Raw genomic sequence first — 22,119 nt, 5'->3', positions numbered from 1 at the left:
ATTCGTCGAATCTGTCTTTTGTCTTCACCTTTTATTATTTAAACGAATATTACTTGTAAATAGAACAATTGCAACTAAAAGCTTGTCTTTCTTGAGGGATAATGCTATGAAATATATGTTCGTTTTTAGCATTATCATATATGATTTGGTGAGATGGGAATTTCTTGATTATATGCTCGGTTTACTCGGGATTGATTCTACTTGGAGGTCATGGATTAGCATGTGCTTGTATAATGCTAGAACGACTGTAATTGTTAACGGTAGCCCGGCGGGGGAATTTCACCTACATCGCGGTCTTCGGCAAGGCGACCCGTTAAGTCCGTTTTTGTTTTTAATTATTATGGAGGGACTCCATTTACTTTTGAAAGAAGCGGTGGAGTGCGATGATATCCGTGGGATTAAAATTAGAGATTCTCCGATGTTGATATCACACTTATTTTATGTAGATGACGTTGTGGTTCTATCTGATTGGGATGGGGAGTCGATTCATAATATCATCGAAGTTTTTGATAATTTTTTACGGGTGTTCCGGTCTAAAAATTAATGTTCCAAAATCAAGTTTATTCGGTATTGTTGTGGTAGACTCGATTGTGGATGGTTTTGTCCGCAACCTCGATTGTTCTGAAGGCTCTTTTCCGTTTCAATACTTGGGTCTTCCAATGGGTTGCAACATGAGTCGGATATCGAAATGGAAATCATTGGAGGACAGGTTAACGGAGGAGTTGTCGATGTGGAAAGGAAACCTTTTATCGGTTGATGGTCGATTAACGCTTATAAAATCTGTTTTGGGTAGCATGGGAACATATTACATGTCATTATTTTGATGTCCCGACTTGGTGATTAACGCTTTAGAGAGTCATCGAGCAAGGTTCTTTTGGGGAAGTACAGATCAAAGTAGAAAAGTGCATTAGTTAATTGGGATCAAACGTTAACTTCATTAGATAACGGTGGTCTTGACATAGTGAGTTTACACGCACTTAATTATGCGTTAATCTTCAAGTGGATATGGAGATTCATATCTTGCGACAATGCTATGTGGATCTCGGTTATTAAGGCTATTCATGGTGAGCAAGCTGGTCTGGACGACATCCCTACGTTGACTTCAGGTACGTGGTCTAATATCATTAATTGTTTTCAAAAATCGAAAAATAATGGTATTGTCCCTAATTGCTTCGAGTAAAAGTTGGAGACGGCCGGTCTATCCGTTTTTGGAAAGACAATTGGTGGGGGATTGGTTTGTTGAAGGATAATTTAGCCGATTGTATCACTTAGATGCAAATGCCGATTGTACTCTTGCCGACATATTCAGAGATGGAAGTTGGTATTGAGACTGGTCTCGAAAGGATATAGGGGCAATGAATTCTGCACAGATTCAAGGTATGATCCATGATATTGGATTGTTTACTGTCTTTAACAGTCCGGATTCATGGAGTTGGTTAAATGACGATGGCAATTCATACTCGGTTAGTGACACTAGGGTGTTCATCGATAACATTTTGCTCTCATCAGCGGCAAGACATACTCGGTGGAAAGGGATTATTTCTAGAAAGCTCAACTTTTTCTTGTGGCGTCTGGCATTACACAGATTGCCAACTCCTATCAACTTGTCGCGAAGATGTATCGATATTCAGGTGATAGGTTGCGCTTTATGTAACCATTGTGTTGAGTCCGTTCACCATGTATTTTTCGAATGTAATGTGGCATCAGAGCTATGGATACAGGTTCGTACTCGGGCTGATGTGGCGATGCCGTCATTTTAGTATATTTTTTATATGTATTAAGAAGTTAAACGTGTGTAAGGGTCAATTTTTATTTTTGTTCAGGACCTACTAAATCGTTGAGACGACTCTAAATTTAATTTAGAGTCATAAAACAAAGTGGTAATGAAGTAAGCATATTCAATTATAACCTTAACCTTAGATGATTATTTTAAATTATAATCTTTCTTATATATAAATTGGTGATAAAGATGACATCATGAGGTAGTTTTGACAAGCTTTAAAATTAAATAGATGGACACATGTCATTGTAAGATTAATTTTGATTATGTAATAATAATAATAAATAATAAATAAAAATAATAAAATAAGATATTTTTATATATACTTATTAAATAATTTTTTTTTGAAGTTATTAACACATACGTAAGACTTCTTTTAGAAGCTTTAATGTCATTGGTCTCTTTATTATAAAACCTGCCCAATTTGCTCTCCATTTTTTGAAACTTTAAAACTTGATTTACCCATTTAAATATGATTGGTTTCACTCTGACCCATATCACGCGTCTTCTTTTTCTATACCACCGCCCAAAATAGAGCAGTTAGTTAAATTCATCTGTTATTTTACTTTTCTTCTCCATATTGTATCTAATACAGAGTATCATCTATATCATCTGTTGTTTCTCTACCATCTAGCAACCAAATATCTTTCATATCTTTCTTTTCTTCATCTATAGCTTCTCTATCATTTAGCAACCATATGATTTTATGCTTTTCGATATTATAACTTACGGTTTGATTTTTTTTTTTTTTTTTGAAAGGCAAAATATATTATTAATCTCGAAAATGTACATGTTACAAGTATGGTTGCAATACTAAACAACCTCATAATCCCGATTTAGATACATTACCACAACACGATAACGCTAATCCAACACTAGGATGCTAAGGAAGTAACCTAATGAGACTAGCGTTTCTAAACATTTACCAATTTTTGTGGAGAATGTAACCAATTGTGCCAATCAATATGTTTCGATTTGCACCGTTTTGCGATCCATTCATAACTCGTGACTTGAATTTCGTTGAGCGCTACCGGAATACTCCAACATTTCTTCCTAAAGATTTTTTGATTGCGATTTTTCCAAACAAGGTAGCCACACGTCCACTTAACCGCTTGCCAAATCTTCGCACCAATTCCCGACATTGTGTTTGGTGGATTTTCACCGAACGTCTCACCAATGCTTACATTTGCGGCACCACTTAAACCCCACCAATCATACACTTTAGCCCAAATCCCAAGAGCTTCTTTGCAAAAGAGTATAGAATGATCGACCGTTTTGACATCATCATCGCAAACGGGACATCGGGTTGAATTAAGGTCAATGCCCCGCTTATCGAGTTCCGTCAAGACGGGCAATCTTCTTTTTCTCGTTCTCCAAATGAACACCTCGACTTTTTTTGGAACCAAGTTATTCTTCATAGTCTCAAAACGATTCGTGCCCGCAACAAGAATTTTTGAGTTCAATAAGACCGACATACAGTGTGTTTCATACCTTCCATTTTTGCTTAGCAACCACCCCCACGAATCTTGTCTTCCTTCGGTCACCTGCACCTGTTTTAACAGCTCATTCAGCTCATCCAATTCATTAAGCGACCTGCCTGAAGGAGATCTTCTCCACTGCCACGTTCCTAAACCAAAAGACCCGTTCCACATTACTCTATCGCTGACGAGGGCATTCTGGTCCGAATCAAGCTTAAAAAGCCTTCCAAATCTGCTTTTTAGTGTTGTATCCCCTAGCCATGGATCGAGCCAAAAAGACGTGTCCTTCCCGCTGCCAATATTTCTACGAAATGAGTTCAAGAAAGGAATACCAACAGATTCTATACTTCCACCTGCTTTAATAATATTAGTCCAGCATGAATTTTTTGAGAGAAAATTCCCACCCGATATGAGCCCGCCCGAATCCCCATAAATGCTCCGAATCACCCTAACCCACAAGGAAGTGGTTTCGATTTTAAACCTCCACCACCACTTGCCGATTAAAGCCAAGTTGGAACTTTTGAGAGCCCCGAGATTTAATCCTCCTTCCTCGAAAGGAAGAAGAACCTCATCCCATTTAACCCACGGAATTTTGGTTTCCTTTCCCGACCCACCCCAAAAAAAAATTCTCCTCACACACTCGAGATTTTTCAACACACATTGCGGGGCACGAAAGAGCGAGAAAAAATACAATGGCAAACTATTGAGCACCGAATTCACGAGCGTCAAACGTCCACCGAATGACATTGAACTCGCTTTCCAATCCGCTAGTCTTTTCTCGAATTTATTAATAACCGGTTTCCAACTTTCCATCTTGTTCATATTTGCACCGATTGGTAATCCAAGATAGGTAGACGGAAACTTCCCAACCTTACAACCGAATAAATTTGCCATGGCCGCAACCTCCATATGATCCACATTTACACCAAAAAGATTACTTTTGTTATAATTGACTTTTAGACCCGACGCCAACTCAAAACACTTAAGGATCTTCATTAGATTATCAATATTATTCGCACTCCATGTACCAAAAAAAATCGTATCATCCGCGTATTGTAAATTCGATATTTGGATCTTATCTCGACCTATCTCCACACCATTATATAATTTCTTCCTTACCGCAGACTTAGTTAGTAAATTTAACCCCTCCGCCGCCAATATATAAAGAAAAGGTGAAAGGGGATCACCTTGCCTTACTCCTCTTTCAAGTTTGAACTCATTGGTGGGTGAGCCATTCACCAAAATAGATGTCGAAGCCGACTTAAGACATGACATAATCCATTTCCTCCATTTCATCCCAAAACCCATGATCTCCATGATTTCCATCAAAAAATCCCAAGAAAGACAATCGAAGGCCTTTTCGAAATCGACTTTGAAAACAAGGCTTTTCAATCGTTTTTGTTTAAGGTACTCGAGTGTTTCATTAGCTATTAACGCACCGTCAATGATGTTTCTACCTTTAATGAAAGCCGTTTGCTCAAAACCAACAAGTTGAGGAATCACCTTTTTTAACCGGTTTGATAGTAGTTTAGCCACAACTTTGTAGAAACTTCCTATTAGACTTATAGGACGGTAGTCATTTAGGTTTAATGGGTCCGATTTTTTAGGGATAAGCGTGATGAAAGACGCATTACACCCATCCGAAATCTTCCCATTGAGCCAAAACGACTTAATTGCCTCGACAAGATCACCTTTAATAACGCTCCAGAATTTTTTGTAGAACCTTAGGTTGAAACCGTCCGGCCCGGGTGCTTTATTGCTCGCACAATCTTTTACCGCCCCCCATATTTCTTCCTCCGTGAATTGACTTTCTAGCTCGACCCGTTGACTTGCAGAAATAACAGAAGAGGCTGATAATGAGTGTGTTTCATTTTGCAGCCTATATCCGACTTCAGCTTCACCTACATGAAAGGGCCTGTATGATTCGTTTTGTACATCTATTCCCACTGTTTCATTAAAATGCTCCGGCCCACCATCAGCCCATTCTATAAAGCTCAGCCTACTGCTTCTGTTTTGACCAAAAAGATTTTTATAATGTTCGAAAACAGCAAGTTTGACCTCTGATGGATTTTTAGTCCACACGCCGTTAACGATTAAACCTCGAATGTTGCTTTTGTTGTATCTTCTACGGATGGACGAATGAAAAAACTTAGAGTTTTCATCCCCCTCCAAGACCCACCGTATTCTAGCTTTTTGCTTCAACATGCTTGCTTTGACTTTTTCTTTCTCGATCCATCGCCTCCTACAATCTAACCATAATTTCATTTCTGAATCATTTAATTGTTGACATTCAGCCTTCATTTCCCATTCCATGGCCTCCTCTTTAAGATCATTTAATTCCTTGTCAAGACCCCCAAACGTGTTCGTACTCCATCTTTTAAGCGCAAATTTGACGTTCTTAAGTCTATCCCGAAAGTTGCAGTCAAGCCTTCTTCCCTTTACTTCATCCGCCCAAGCCTCTTCAATAATTTTATCCACACCCTCTCGGTTAAACCATTCGTCAAAAACTTTAAACGGCTTGGGGCCATAGTCTATAACTTACGGTTTGATTTAGTTGTCTTAAGGAAAATACTGTTTGGTTTTATGTTGCAGGTGTTTTGTTTGATTTGGTGTGATTACATATTAGGGTTATTGATACGTATTTTGTTACCATGTCCATTCACTTCCACAAAAGCTTGGGAGAGGTTTGACGGATCAAATGTCTGTGAAGGTATTTGAGGCGTTTTTATCCCGAAATCTACCAGGTTACCATATATCATAGCTTGATTACATTTTTGATTAGTTATTGTGTATATGTATTAGCTTTGTATTTGTAATCTAAAGTTCATGTAGATGATAGTAAGTTAAAATTTAAACAAAAAGTATGAAAATGACCAAGTTCTTATCATCTAAGTATACGCATGCATAAAGAAATTTTAACTATTCAAACAATAATTAGCATGCCATTTGAAATGTAAATTGGAGATTTTCTTTAACTTTCAATGTTTAAGAAATACAGAATGTTTGAATGCAATCCAAGTGTATACTGTATAATTTTTGGGCAGTCAAAGCATTACCTCAAGTTTTATATGATTTTTTGGATGTTTACTTAATGCCCATGTCATTTTTTCATTAGGGAGTTATTTTGTGAAGTTTTTAATATAAATAACTTATATAGTTTTGGTTTAGTTTCTTATGCAGCCAAGTAACCTGCTAATTGCCAAGTTGAAGCCAGCCATTTTACTAAATCAATACTATTTGTTTTGTTTTGTACAGGTTTTACATGTTTGTTTTCGAGCTAGGTAAGTCCTAATTTTGCTTCATATAATATTTTTGTTTTGGTCCTTGGTGATTACGTCTACTTCAAGTCACATGTTCCTCTTCACAAGATCTCTACGAGTTTTTGTTACGAATTCTTTCGATCATGTATTACTTGATTATACATGTATTGATAACTAATTTCCTTAACTTAAAAATAGACATCCATACAACAACATTTTGATCAAGATGCACTACTTTTTAATGAATGGTATTGTAAAGCTGTGATTATATTTAATAGATGGAATTGAGTGATTATCTTTAGAATGATTTCAGTAAGGCGGTGCAATATGGAGTACTTTTAAGCAAGTTTATGGGAAGAAAATGGATGTAATGCATTCTATTTCGATACTATTGAAGTACCTTTATTATTTAATGTAGATATCTATATCTATGTTTGAACTATCTATATTGTTGCTTTGTTATAAATTATTGATAGATTTCTATACTTATGATATTAAGTTTGCCTCATTTTGTTACATAGATGAGTTTGATTATCTATACCATGGGACTTGATCAGGGTTACAAGGATGCATTCACGGGTCCCTCTGGAAGTTGGTTTTAAGGATTTGTACATGAGTCAAGATTCTATCAACTCAATATCATTGTACATATATAGTGAAAGTACATGTGTTAATGAATCAAATTTAAGATTTGGAAGATAATAATAATATGATTAACCAAGTGGAATTAATTATATAATTTTATTACAGGTACCAATCATGACCCACTTCTTCTGATCCGTGATGGAAAAGATTTTGAAATGTTGATGACATTATCAATATATCATGATATTGAGATTTAAGAAAATTTTGTTAGCTGTGAATAATCTACACTCATATGGGATGATTTAACTTCGTTGGTTTAAGAAAAATATTTTAAAGCATGTAGAGAAGAAGCATTTGTATAATTATGGTTGATTTTTTATTTGGACATGTTTGTTACCTATATTAATATGGTACTACTCTGTATTATATATATATCTTGAATTGTTGATATAATGTATAATGTATGTATTTTTCTTCTTAGTCTTATGTATGTATTCTAAGAACAACCCGTGTATTCACGGGTCATAAACTAGTCTCACTATTAATTTGGAAGACAATGTCATAACTATGTTCCTCGAATTTAGTTATTTGTCTATTTTTAATTAATTATTATTTATAAATAAATATTAATTACTTATTACAGTTAGTATGAAACCACCGTATTGTCATAACTATGTTCCTCGAATTTAGTTATTTGTCTATTTTTAATTAATTATTATTTATAAATAAATATTAATTACTTATTACAGTTAGTATGAAACCACTAAGATTATGACCCAATTAAGGGTTTTAACCCAAGAACTTCATGGAAGGCCCAAGAACATCATGGAAGCTCCCTAGAACTTTCCCATAAGTTCTTCCATGGAATGGTATGGAATGTTCATGGAAATATCTATCTCCATGTATATACTTGAAGTTTCTAGTACTTAAATCCTAACCATTGATTTAGATTAATCTTAGCCATCCATTTTGTGTTAGAAGTAGTATAAATAGGGGTGGTCTCATTTGGCACACCACACCTCAAATCTCAAACATTCTCTCTTGTAAAGCATTCTCAAGCAATATAAGTATTTTCTTCAATTCCACTTGTTCTATAATATTTTCTCTTTTGGTTACTTGAATCATTATAAGGTCCGAGTAAGGCTGACTTAGTAGAGACTAAGTGCCGCACGTGAGCTTATTGAGATAAGTCCGTGACATTTGGTATCAGAGCAAGGTCGATTCAAGGAGATGGCAACCGAGACCGAGAAGAATGTGAGCGCAACAAGTGGTGTGATGGGTGATGAGACTCGTGGTCGGGTAGAGACTCGCCAAGGAGCCAAGAAGAACCGAGGTACGTCCAAAGACTTTGTCGCAAACTTGGATAAGAGGATCATGGATGTAGAGACATCCATGGACGACGTGAAAGCAAAGGTCGAAGACGTCCACCAACGTTTGGATGGTTTGGACGGGGACTTTGACGAACTGAAAGATGATTGCAAGAGTGCAATCAACGTGCTAGACGTTGATATGCGACGTGAGATCCATGACTTAAAGGGTATGCTCATGGGTGAGATTACGAAGTTGCGAGGCGAAATGGAGGGGGAGGTCTCCACTATTCACCAACGCCTCGTGGATTTACAAACCAACATGAACTCTTGTTTGAGATTCATGGCTAGTGGGGGTAGCAACACTGGATGCAATGATCCGAAGGTGGACGTTCCCAAGCCGTCACCATTTGTGGGGAAGCGGGAAGCCCGAGCGGTTGATGATTTTATATGGGAGATGGAACAATACTTGGAGGGAGTCAACATAGTGGATGATGCAATGAAGATCAAGACGGCAACTCGTTACCTGAAGGATACCGCAGCATTATGGTGGCGTCGTCGATATGGAGATATCGAGAAAGGTACGGTTACTATTGATACTTGGGATGATTTCCTTACTGAACTTAAGAATCAATTCTACCCCAAGAATGCTCAAAAGGATGCGATGAGTCGTCTACGTAAATTACATCATTCCGGGACGATTCGGGAGTATATTAAAGAATTCACGAACCTTAGCCTGGAGGTCCCAGATATTCCCGATGATATTCTTCTCTTCTATTTTCTCGATGGTTTGCAACCTTGGGCTAAAACGGAGTTGGAGAGACGAGGAATCCAAGACCTTGCCACCGCAATTGCTCAAGCGGAGGCACTAGTCGACCATGCTAATAGGAAAGATTCGTTCAAGTCAAAAGATAAGAAGGTGAGCCATGAGAAAGGTGGGGGAGATAAGCCCGCCCAATCAAGGAATGATAATACACGTAAGCCACCAACCGGGAATAACAAGAGCATAAAAACTTCTTACAAGAATGATGGATGTTTCATATGTGATGGACCGCATAGAGCCCGAGATTGTCCGAAGAAAGCTAGCCTTCATGCTATGGAAGCTCAAAAGGCGGGTTGTCAGGATGAGGAGCGGTGCATAGGATCAATGCATATCCTCAACGCAATCAAGGCCAAGACGGAGATACCCAAGGTAGTGGCTAAAGGACTCCAATTCGTAGATATTAACATTTGTGGAGATCGGGTACGAGCTTTGGTGGATACGGGAGCAACTCATAACTTTATCTCCACCGATGAAGCCAAAAGGCTAGGACTTAAGGAAACAAAAGAGAGTGGCATGATGAAGACGGTGAACACGAGTGCCAGACCGATTAGTGGGGTGGCTAAAGACGTATATGTGAAGATTGGAGAATGGGAAGGAATGATTGATCTCTCAGTCGTGCCTATGGACGACTTCAAGTTAGTACTTGGGATGGAGTTCCTAGATAAGGTACGCGGTTTCCCTATGCCGTTTGCTAATTCACTGTGTATCTTGGATGGTGAGAAGACTTGTATGGTGTCAACCGAACGTGGAAGCAAGAGTGCATCCAAGTCACTTTCGGCCATGCAATTCAAGAAGGGGTACAACAAGAATGAGACATGCTATTTAGCGGTAGCAAAGCAAGAGACGGTCGAAGATAAGGGAAAACTAGAGGTACCCAAGGAGATTGAGAAGGTCCTCGATGAGTTCAAGGATGTCATGCCCAAGGAGTTACCAAAGAAGTTACCACCTAGGAGGGAGGTTGACCATGCGATCGAGTTGGAGCCGGGATCAAAACCACCTTCCAAAGCCCCATACCGAATGCCACCACCCGAGTTAGAGGAGTTGCGAAGACAACTCAAGGAGTTGCTGGATGCGGGATACATCCGACCGTCAAAATCCCCGTATGGTGCTCCGGTGCTATTTCAAAGAAAGAAGGATGGGTCCTTGCGGATGTGTATAGATTACCGGGCACTCAACAAGGTAACTATCAAGAACAAATACCCAATCCCACTTATTGCTGATTTGTTCGATCAACTTGGGAAGGCGAGATACTTCTCCAAGTTAGACTTGAGATCGGGATATTATCAAGTCCGAATTGCCGAAGGAGATGAGGCTAAGACCACATGCGTGACGAGGTATGGCGCTTATGAATTCCTAGTCATGCCCTTTGGTTTAACCAATGCCCCTGCCACATTTTGTACTTTGATGAACAAATTATTCCACCCGTTCCTCGACAAGTTTGTCGTGGTGTACCTGGATGACATAGTCGTGTATAGCGATACCATGAAAGATCATGTGAGGCACTTGAAGCAAGTATTCCAAGTACTAAGGGACAACGAGTTGTATGTGAAGCTAGATAAATGTTCATTCGGATTAGAGGAGGTGGATTTTCTTGGACATCGAATTAAAAATGGGAAGTTACTCATGGACGGGGCTAAGGTCAAGGCAATTCAAGAGTGGGAGGCACCAATGAAGGTGACTGATTTACGATCTTTTCTTGGTTTAGTAAACTACTATCGTCGTTTTATCAAGGGATACTCGGCGAAAGCGGCTCCATTGACAGAATTGTTAAAGAAGAACAAAGCTTGGTTGTGGGATGAGAAATGTCAAGCAGCATTCGAAGAGTTGAAAGGAGCGGTCATGGAAGAACCGGTGTTGAGACTTCCGGATGTGACCATTCCGTTCGAGTTACACACAGACGCATCGGACTTTGCTATTGGAGGAGTTCTAATGCAAGAGGGTCACCCAATCGCGTTCGAAAGCCGAAAACTTAACGAGGCGGAAAGGAAGTACACTGTGCAGGAGAAGGAGATGACGGCAGTGGTTCATTGTCTGAGGACATGGAGGCATTATCTTTTGGGATCAAGGTTCGTGATTAAGACGGATAATGTGGCAACGAGTTATTTTCAAACCCAAAAGAAGTTGAGTCCCAAACAAGCTCGTTGGCAAGACTTCCTAGCCGAATTTGACTATGTGTTGGAGTATAAGCCTGGGAAAGCCAATGTGGTAGCTGATGCCCTAAGTCGTAAGGCGGAGTTTGCAGCGATCACAAAACCACAATTCTTCCTTCAAGATCGTATAAAGGAGGGATTAGAGCATGATTCTATAGCCAAAAACCTTGTTGGATTGGCTCGAGATGGGAAAACGCGAAGGTTTTGGCTCAAGGGTGATCTATTATTCACCAAAGGAGACCGGTTATATGTGCCTAAGTGGGGTGATCTTAGACGGACAATCTTGAAGGAGTGTCATGATTCAAAGTGGGCTGGTCATCCAGGTATCAAGAGGACACTGGCATTAGTAGAAGGCACTTATTATTGGCCAAGGATGGAAGACGACGTAGAGACGTACGTGCGAACATGCCTAATATGCCAACAAGATAAGATAGAGCAACGCCAACCAGGAGGACTATTACAGCCGCTACCTACACCGAAAGGACCATGGGAGAGTGTTTCCATGGACTTCATTACTTGCTTACCTAAGTCGGAAGGGTGTGGGAGTATTATAGTCGTGGTAGACCGGTTTTCTAAGTATGGTACCTTCATAGCCGCATCATCCGAAGTTATCGCGGATGAAACCGCAAAACTATTTTTCAAGAATGTGGTGAAGTATTGGGGGATACCGCATGTGATAGTAAGTGATCGAGATCCGAGGTTCACAGGGCGTTTTTGGACGGAGTTGTTCAAGATCATGGGGACGGACTTGAATTTCTCCACGAGTTTTCATCCCCAAACAGACGGACAGACGGAAAGGGTGAATGCACTATTGGAGCTCTATCTTCGACACTATGTAAGTGCAAATCAACATGATTGGGCTAAGCTTCTTGATATTGCTCAGTTCTCTTATAACATGCAAAGGAGTGAGTCCACGGGGAAGAGTCCTTTTGAGTTGGTGACAGGACGCCAACCATTGACCCCGAATGCTTTGGCCGCTTCATATGATGGAAGCAGCCCAGCCGCTTATAGAACGATGAAGGAGTGGCACGAACAAGCCGACTTGGCGCGAGCATCACTAGATAAGGCGGCCAAGAAAATGAAGAAATGGGCGGATGAGAAAAGACGACATGTTGAGTTCAAAGTTGGGGACCAAGTGATGGTGAAGCTTTTACCTCAACAATTCAAAACATTTAGGAAGGTGCACAAAGGATTGATCCGGAGATATGAAGGCCCATTCCCGGTAATTGGACGTGTTGGGAATGTATCTTATCGAGTTCAACTACCGCCCAAATTAAAGATTCATCCAGTCTTCCACGTAAGTTTTCTAAAACCTTATCATGGGGACGAGGAAGACCCAGAACGAGGAGTTTCCAAACGAGCACCAATGGCAGTTGCGACTTCGTTCGATCGTGAAGTGGAAGATATCTTGTTGCATCGAACGGTACGGAGACGAGGTGTGCCGAGCTATAGAGAATACCTGGTTAAGTGGCGTAACTTGCCCGATAGTGAAGCAAGCTGGGAAGCCGAAGACTTATTGTGGCAGTTCACAGACAAAATCAAGAAGTATCACGAGGATCACACGACGAGGACGTCGCGAGCTTAGGTGGGGGAGAATGTCACAACCCAATAAGTTTGTGGCCCAACCCACTAAGATTATGACCCAATTAAGGGTTTTAACCCAAGAACTTCATGGAAGGCCCAAGAACATCATGGAAGCTCCCTAGAACTTTCCCATGAGTTCTTCCATGGAATGGTATGGAATGTTCATGGAAATATCTATCTCCATGTATATACTTGAAGTTTCTAGTACTTAAATCCTAACCATTGATTTAGATTAATCTTAGCCATCCATTTTGTGTTAGAAGTAGTATAAATAGGGGTGGTCTCATTTGGCACACCACACCTCAAATCTCAAACATTCTCTCTTGTAAAGCATTCTCAAGCAATATAAGTATTTTCTTCAATTCCACTTGTTCTATAATATTTTCTCTTTTGGTTACTTGAATCATTATAAGGTCCGAGTAAGGCTGACTTAGTAGAGACTAAGTGCCGCACTTGAGCTTATTGAGATAAGTCCGTGACAGTATCATGAGTTATAAACTACTAGTGTAATGTAATATAAACGAAAGAAAAAAAGAATATGGTTTAATTTGTGGTCCTGGAATTGATCCCGATCCCCCATAAGATCTGCAATAAGTTTGTCTGTATGTCAACTCTATTCTGTCCACAACTCCACATGGCTGTATACAAAAAGCAACTTGCTATCTCTCGCCAGTTATACATTTTTACAAAAACGAACAGAACTGCGAAAATTTTTAATTTACAAATATTTTTACATGTGAATAGATTAAATCACCCATAAATATTGGTGGAGATTAACAATCAACATAAAATAGTTTAAAAAAACTCATATTTTACATGTATAATCAAATATATAGTTTCTCGTTCACTTGTGCATATTTGTTTGTGGACATGTGAATATTTCGTATAATTAACAGATTAACATGTAATTTGTGGTAATGAACATACGTTTCTTGATGATATGAGCATTAATTAACTTTTGCATGTAATTCTTTGCATTTAAATGCGTAAAAACTATGAAATTTAAAAGTTTCTCACAGTTCTCACCCTTTTTATGATTCTCGTTTGAACCTGCCTATATATATATATATATATATATATATATATATATATATATATATATATATATATATATATATATATATATATATATATATAAAATAAAGTGAATATGAGACTGTTATACATCTAATTGAGTGTAGAACCAATACCTTTTTAGTTCCTATGATTATAAAATGTTTAAAACTATAAAAAAGTGTTTTTTAACCTGGGTATCCAACTTATTTTTACGAACTGACTAATTCCAGTGTGACTACCCGCTTTACGAGCAACATGAAGTCAATGTGTTTTCGATTTGTTTTTTAACCAATGATTTATTGGTTCTACTCGCAACTTGTATGTATAACAACCACATATATACAACAAGTAGAATTTTATCATACTAACAACCTCTATAGTATGTACAAAGCTGAGTCCTCAAGTATTATCGGGATAACAAACAGCATATGCTCGATATTTTATGTACATAAGATTATGACTTGAATAATGCTTATTCGATGCCATTATGATTTTGTGGAAGAACATAAAAGCAGGGATTGATAAGCGATTGATTCCACTGAAGCAAAGACTTTTTGAATCGCTTGTTAAAACATTGAAAACTCTTTACTTGTATGTCATTAAGAATAGAGATTGCATTCCAAGATGTATTCTGAAATACTTTAATGTTTATGTTCCTCCACATTATATAGCTGCTCACCCACTTTGTTGCGTGCCAAATCGTTTTCCCTTTTATGGTTTTAATAGAATTCGGGACGTATTTTGTGGAACCACCAAATAAAACATAGTGATAATGTGAACAATTGTGGGTGAAATACATACAATATTAATTCTCAATTATTATATAAGAAAATATATTGATTAGTAAAAATAGTGTTAGGCTGCGTGCGATGCCACGCCATCGTGTGAAGATTTTTTTTTGGCAATGTTAAGGAAAAAATGTAGGGAAAAAGAATGGTAAAAATAACAAAATAAAAAGTAAGCATAATGTTTTTTTGATAAAAATTAGTTTAAAAAAATTGGGAGCAACGTTTCTGTACAGTCCTTTAGCAAAGTTTGTAGGGGAGAATGAGGATGAGATTTAAAAAAAAAAAAACGTTATAACACAATATTGTGCATTGTGAGTACAATTGTTTCTGCGCGACGTACAAGTCGATAAAGTGTAAGAATGGTTACTATTCAATTACTGTTCCCAACGTATGTCAATTAGTATGTAATAGTAAAGTAATTAATATATAGTAGTAATTTTGATGAAAAATAGTTTTAAAAAAATGGGGACAACGTTTTTTGTACAGGCCTTTAGTAAAATTTTTAGAGGAGAATGAGGAGTAATTGAAAAAAAAAAAAAAAAAAAACCCGACTGTAGCACAGTACTACCCTTGTGGGTACAACTGGGTATGCGAGACGTACAAGTCGTTAGAGCTTAAAAAATTACGATTTACTTACTATTTGAAAACTTTGTCAATTAGTATATAGTTATAATTATAACTAGTTATTGAACCCTCGCTTCGCGCCGGGGGTTCGATTTTAAATGTATTTTATTGCGTTTAGTAAAATTATTTTGTGGCTAACGATGATGTCGTTAAAGCGCAACTCGAGTCGAACTAAAAGGTATTACCCGTGAGAGATTTAAATGTTATTTTAAATTACCAATATATGTGCATCTCCGCGTTTCACTATGGAATTGTCGACTTTTAAAAATTTAACGCAAAATCAACGTGTTTGAAAAGTACCCCAAATATTTACGTTTTTTAAAAAGCGTCTGTTTTGCGTATAGCTAGTGACATTGTGTTTCTAAAATTATTTAGAGTTTAACGATGGTGTCGAAAAAATTTAATTCGTTGCGAGCGAGAAGATATGACCCGTTGAATATTTAGGTGGAGTTTATTTAAAATTTTTATGAAAATGGTTATTTGACACTTTACCCCCCTGTTTGGGGGGTCGATTTGAATTTTTCAAAAAAAGTGTGGGGGCCTTTGTTGGTAAAATAAAATTTAGTTAAAATTAAAAAAAGGTGAAAAGTCGAAAATGCCCCTGGTACTATTCATAACTTTTGTCTATTAGTTAATACTAGTTATTGAACTCTCGCTTCGCGCCGGGGGTTCGATTTTTAATGTATTTTATTTGCGTTTAGTAAAATTATTTTGTGGCTAACGATGATGTCGTTGAAGCGCAACTCGAGTCGAACTAAAAGGTATAACCCGTGAGAGATTTAAATGTTATTTTAAATTAACAATATATGTGCATCTCCGCGTTTCGCTATGGAATTGTCGACTTTTAAAAATTTAACGCAAAATCAACGTGTATGAAAAGTACCCCAAATATTTAGCTTTTTTAAAAAGCGTCCGTTTTGCGTATAGCTAGTGACATTGTGTTCCTAAAATTATTTCGAGTTTAACGATGGTGTCGGAAAAATTTAACTCGTTGCGAGCGAGAAGATATGACCCGTTGAATATTTGGGTGGAGTTTATTTAAGATTTATTTATGAAAATGGTTATTTGACACTTTACCCCCTGTTTGGGGGGTCGATTCGATTTTTTCAAAAAAGTGTGGGGGCCTTTGTTGGTAAAATGAAATTTAATTAAAATTTTTTAAAAAAAGTGAAAAGTCAAAAATGCCCCTGATACTATTCATAACTTTTGTATATTAGTTAATATGTAAATGTAAATGTAAATTATATGTAATAGAAAATTATAAAAAAAATGTCCAATTTAATTGTACTTATTTCCTTTCAATTTAATTGTTCAGTATTAATTTTTTTTTTAACTACTTCAGTTATATTTTTTACTTTTATAAATTAATTTTGGCGCTGATAAAAGGTAAAAAATTTAAGTTCACACCCTAACCTAGGTGGACAAAACACCAAGTTTGGGCTCAAAAGATAGAGATTTTTGTTTTGGAAATCACTTTGACAAACCGATACCTCTGATTTGTGGTCCCTCTTTTTATCATATCTTTTAAACATTAACAAGAGGAAAAGAAACAATATAATATTAGTAATATTATTATTTTATTATATAAGATAAAAATAAAATTGAATAATAAAAAAGAGAAATATAGGTCAACTTTGAGTAACTGGAAGAAAGGCACAAAAACCTCATACTACTGTTAAGATCCTTTTCTAGTTCTCTCTATATATGGGGGTACTGTTACTTCTAAATCATGCATATTATTTCTTCTTCTCTCTGGTTGTTATCCAGTTTTGTGACGTTTTTACTTTCATGTTGGTATTAGAGATTGAAGCTGCCAGCATGATCTGGTACTATTAAACCGATTCGCTGGTGTAATTTGTGCGTTTGTTAACCAGTTGATCTTTGTGCGTGTACGTGTGTTTAATCATGGGTCGGTTAAAGAGGGGTTAACCAGGTCATGTTGCAGCTTCAATCACTCATTACCAACAGTTTTTTGGCATAATGAAGATGAAAGCAATCTCTTCAAGACTGTTTTGGCCATCTATTTTTTGTTTAGCAATGATGAATAACATGCGAAATTACCACTCTACCCTGGTAAGTACTTAATTAATCGTTCATAATATTTGGGTTAATTATCTCTTTTTTACTTTTCTTATTCCATCGTTAATTATCACAATTATCTCTTTTTAACTTTTTAACTTTTCTTATTTCATCATCGCTTCCACGGCTTGGCACATTTGAAGATACATGAATAGAGTGCTATTCAACAATCAGACCTTGAAGAAAAGCGTTTTGTTTGATTCAATTTGTTTATTTTATTATAGTTGGTTAAACTCTAGAATTAAGTTGATTGTAAAATGAAACGTTTGGCTTCTAAATCGGTTGTAGAGGATAGATTAGTGGCCCAAACCCACTAATGATCTTCAGTTAAGATTTTTTGAATCATTCATATTCTAAATCATTTGATTGCTAAAACTTATATATATTTTATTAAATGCAGAAACCAGATTGTGACTGTGGTGTGTTGGGAAGAGAGGATCATCTGGACGTTGGGAGATACAAATTTGAGAGAAAAATAACTCTATTACTCACAAGAATAGATTACACGAGTATTACAAAACTCTAAAAAAAAAAAAACTCTCAAACTCACACACACTCTCTAGGTCGTGATTACACTTCTCTGAGTGATTTGGGATGATTTACAACTGAGGTTTGCACCTCTATTTATAGCTAAGATCTTATAGCGGTAGATATGTGTGAACGAGGAAGGTTGGCTGAAGTTGGCGGCCGTCATCGTGTTCAAGTTTGCTTCTTCTTCATGAGTTGTTCAAAGATGTCTTACTTTGAACATCTAGAAAGATTAGGCTGGAAACCACTGGAAACCAACAATTCTCCCCTCCAGCCAAATCCACGAACATTCCAGTTATGTCTCTGCATAACTCCAACTTCTCTCGAGTCACCACCTTTGTTAACATATCCGCAGGATTCTCCTTTGTATGGATCTTCACTAGTCTCAACAGTTGTCGATCAATTACCTCGCTTATCCAATGATAGCGAATATCAATATGTTTTGTACGGGAATGGTACATGGAGTTCTTGCTCAAATCTAGAACACTCTGACTGTCACAATATATCTTGTACTCCTTTTGCTTGATTCCAAATTCTTGAAGATAACGCTTTAACCACAACATTTCTTTTCCAGCTTCCGCGGCAGCAATATATTCTGCTTCGGTTGTGGATAATGCAACACACTTTTGTAGTCTTGACTGCCATGAAACAGCTCCTCCTGCAAAAGTGTAAATGAATCCTGAAGTTGATTTCCTACTATCAAGATCTCCAGCCATATCAGCATCCGTATAGCCTTCCAAGATTGGATCAGCTTCCCGTAACAAAGACATATCTTCGTTATACCTTTAAGATATCTGAGAATCCATTTTACCGCATTCCAATGCTCTTTCCCGGGGTTAGAGAAAAACGACTCACTGTTCCCACTGCATGAGCAATATTGGGCCTCGTACACATCATTGCATACATCAAACTTCCAACTGCTGAAGAATATGGTACTGACGACATCTCCCAGATCTCTTCCATGGATGAGGGACATGATCTCTTACTTAACTTGAAATGGTTGGCTAATGGAATGCTAACAGGTTTGGCATTGTTCATATTGAACCGTTTAAGCACTCGTTCAATATACTTCTCCTGAGATATCCATAACCTTCTATTCTTCCTATCTCGGGTAATCTGCATTCCCAAAATTTGTTGAGCCTGTCCTAAGTCTTTCATGTCAAAAGACTTAGAGAGTTCCTTCTTCAGCTGGTTGATCTTCGTTGCATCTTTTCCTACGATCAAAATATCGTCTACATATAGTAGAAGAGCAACGAAATCTCCTTCAGAAAACTTCTGAATGTAGACACACTCATCTGCTGCAGTTTTCTTGTACCCTTGACTCACCATGCACGAGTCAAACTTCTTGTACCACTGCCTAGGTGCCTGCTTTAAACTGTACAAACTTTTCTTCAGCATGCATACGAGGTTATCTCCTGAAACCTCAAAACCTTCTGGCTGCTCCATGTAAATTTCTTCTTGTAAATCTCCATGAAGAAAAGCCGTCTTTACATCCATCTGTTCAAGCTCCAAGTTCATACTTGCGACCAATCCAAGTATGACTCTAATTGAAGTCATCTTGACTACTGGTGAAAATATCTCGTCAAAATCAATCTCTTTCTTCTGTTGGAATCCTTTGACTACAAGCCGTGCTTTGTATTTCATCATTTTTCCACTACCATCCTTTTTCAGCTTGAACACCCATTTGTTTTTTAGTGCCTTCTTCCCGCGTGGAAGTTCTACAATCTCATAAGTTTGATTTTTCTGTAGAGAATCCTGTTGGTTGAATGTGGGTTAATACACTAAACGATAAACTTAAGTATGATTAACCAAAGTATAATTAACCAAAGAATATGTTTTGATGATGACACACACACATACACATAAGTGATGACTGGCATCTTAACATAAAACACGCAAGGTCACTAATCCATACTTTATCTTGCAAACGACCAAGTCAAACATAGGTTAAAGAATGAAATTAAAAGTTCAGGCAAACACACGGTCGAGGTACGGTCGACCGCATAGTCAACCGTGAAACCCCAAATTGAATTGCAACGAAGTTTTGTGAAAACAAGTTGCACGGTCACCATCACGGTCAACCGCAGTGCGACCGCAGTTTCTTCTGTCTCAAATTTTGACCAAATAAAGTTTGACTAGTTCCCGGCATCTATAATTCATGAAACTTTTCTAAACATACTTAGGATAGATGATCTCTCCATACTCAATTGAGTCTTGGTCATAAAAACACTAATTGTGATTAATTACGCCTAATGACATCTTAATGACAAGTTAACCAAGATTAGGCATAACACATAAGTGTTAATCAACAACTTGTGATCTTAATTCTTATCTAGATATTTTTATTATGATCATCAAGTATCAACACACGCAAGCCAATATCACTAGAACAATGATTGCTATTAAAAAGGACTTAGTGATTAATTAAGGCTAAATGAAGAACAATGATCTCAAGGTTAAACTAGAAATGACTTGTAATCCTAAAACACACTTAGATACATTTAGGATGGTCACCAAGTCCCAACTAGAGATTGCTCTTCCCTTGTGCATGTGTTGGATATTAATGTGTGCTTACACATTAATCATGAAATGTGTTATATTGCACATTATACTTATTATGTGCTTGAATTATAAGTTATACAAGTATCTATATGATTGATCTTAGAATAACTATCTCTTGCTATGTGAGTATTACTTGCTACTTGCTAATATGCTTAATACTCATAAACTTGTCAACTTAATATGTTTGCCATGTGCTCATTAGTTAGAATTTAAGTAACTAACTTACTCCAATAGATTAAGTGTAAAATGGTTCACAATAGTTAATTGTCTATTTGGTCTAGTCTAAGTAACTAAGTATGATTGCTTGTTCAATAATAACTTAACCTTAATGTCTCTACATACTTCATGATTATCCTATAGAGACATTATTCAATTAATCCCTAACTAAACTCAAATAAAACATGACTTGAAATTAATTGGAACTAGGAAGTTAATGATATAGTGACTAGCCTTTAGAATTGAACCAAGAGCATTAAAGTGACTAACTAAGTCTTGACCAATCTGAAATTTCCCTAAATATCAATCAAGACACTTCTCCAAGAATGTTGGGTTTGCCACTTTTGGAATGATTAGTCACTTTCATGCAATAAGACCAAATCTCACACACTTAATGCATATAGTACTTGTATAGGATGTTTGGTTTCTTTTGCAGGTGCTAGAAGGAGTAAAGGTGCCAAAAAGTGGTGTTCAAATCTGAGTCAAACGGCTATACAACGGATACCAATTTTGGACTGGAGCACGCACGGTCGCACCACGGTCGACCGTGCTGGGAACCGTGTGTCAACGGCTATTTTTTGAATCTCACTATAAAAGGGAAACATTTGAGTTCATTTGAAGCTGACCCTCCTGTACATTTAAAAGGCATATCTCCAGTGATCACAAGTGCATCAATTACTACTCAAATGTGATCAAGCAAGAGAAGATTCTATGATCTTATAGATATAGAATTGGGTTGTTGTAAACTTACTAATCAAAATCATTTATCTTGTGAGTTTACTTAATGTAATGTATGTCCTAGTATTGTGTTAGGATCATCATTGCAGAGTGTATAAGTCTTGTAACTTCAATTAGTGGAAGCATAGGCTAGCTTAGTGATCTACTTCCTTTAAGGGACTTAGGAAGTTGATTAATCTTATTTGGAGATTAATACTTGTCCAAGGTGAAGACAAGTTGATCTAGGTTAGAGTTGATCTTTCGAAGGGATATAAAGATTAGGTTTGTTGTCTGCTAAAGAAGATTGAAGATTTGTAAATCGGATCTCCACCGGGTTTGGAGAAAAGTGCTTAGTGAAGCAACAAATCCCGATTAGTGTAATCGGGGAGTGGATTAAGGTGGATTAGTTAACATCCACCCGAACCACTATAAATTCTTGTGTCTATGTTCTTTACATTACTTCATTTATCATTTTGAACATATACACCACACACATCAAGTTTGAGTTGAATTGGTTGATCAAAGTAAAATCGAATTTGGTGATCAATCGAAAAAGTGTTAAAAACGTATTAAGCAACTATT

At 37.2% G+C, this 22,119-nt stretch overlaps 2 protein-coding genes across 2 annotated transcripts; one reads left to right on the top strand and one right to left on the bottom strand.

Annotated features, from left to right (window-relative positions):
• The first annotated feature begins 446 nt into the window (after positions 1 to 446).
• On the top strand, positions 447 to 1,760 carry LOC139900348 (uncharacterized). Its single transcript, XM_071883125.1, has 4 exons — positions 447 to 789; positions 942 to 1,106; positions 1,273 to 1,321; positions 1,418 to 1,760. The coding sequence occupies exons 1-4, from the start codon at positions 447 to 449 to the stop codon at positions 1,758 to 1,760; spliced, it is 900 nt and encodes a 299-aa protein (XP_071739226.1).
• A 606-nt stretch (positions 1,761 to 2,366) lies between these two features.
• LOC139900347 (uncharacterized) lies at positions 2,367 to 6,017 on the bottom strand. The gene is made up of 3 exons (XM_071883123.1): positions 5,909 to 6,017; positions 2,707 to 5,789; positions 2,367 to 2,489 (listed from the first exon to the last, which is right to left on the bottom strand). Exons 1-3 carry the CDS (start codon positions 6,015 to 6,017, stop codon positions 2,367 to 2,369), a joined length of 3,315 nt encoding a protein of 1,104 aa, XP_071739224.1.
• Between the last annotated feature and the right edge of the window lie 16,102 nt (positions 6,018 to 22,119).

The sequence above is a fragment of the Rutidosis leptorrhynchoides genome, chromosome 3 (genome assembly GCF_046630445.1).
Source record: "Rutidosis leptorrhynchoides isolate AG116_Rl617_1_P2 chromosome 3, CSIRO_AGI_Rlap_v1, whole genome shotgun sequence".
In the NCBI taxonomy this organism is placed as follows: Eukaryota; Viridiplantae; Streptophyta; class Magnoliopsida; order Asterales; family Asteraceae; genus Rutidosis; species Rutidosis leptorrhynchoides.
The sequence above is the reverse complement of the archived record's forward strand: the minus strand, read 5'-3'. Positions and strand labels throughout refer to the sequence as shown.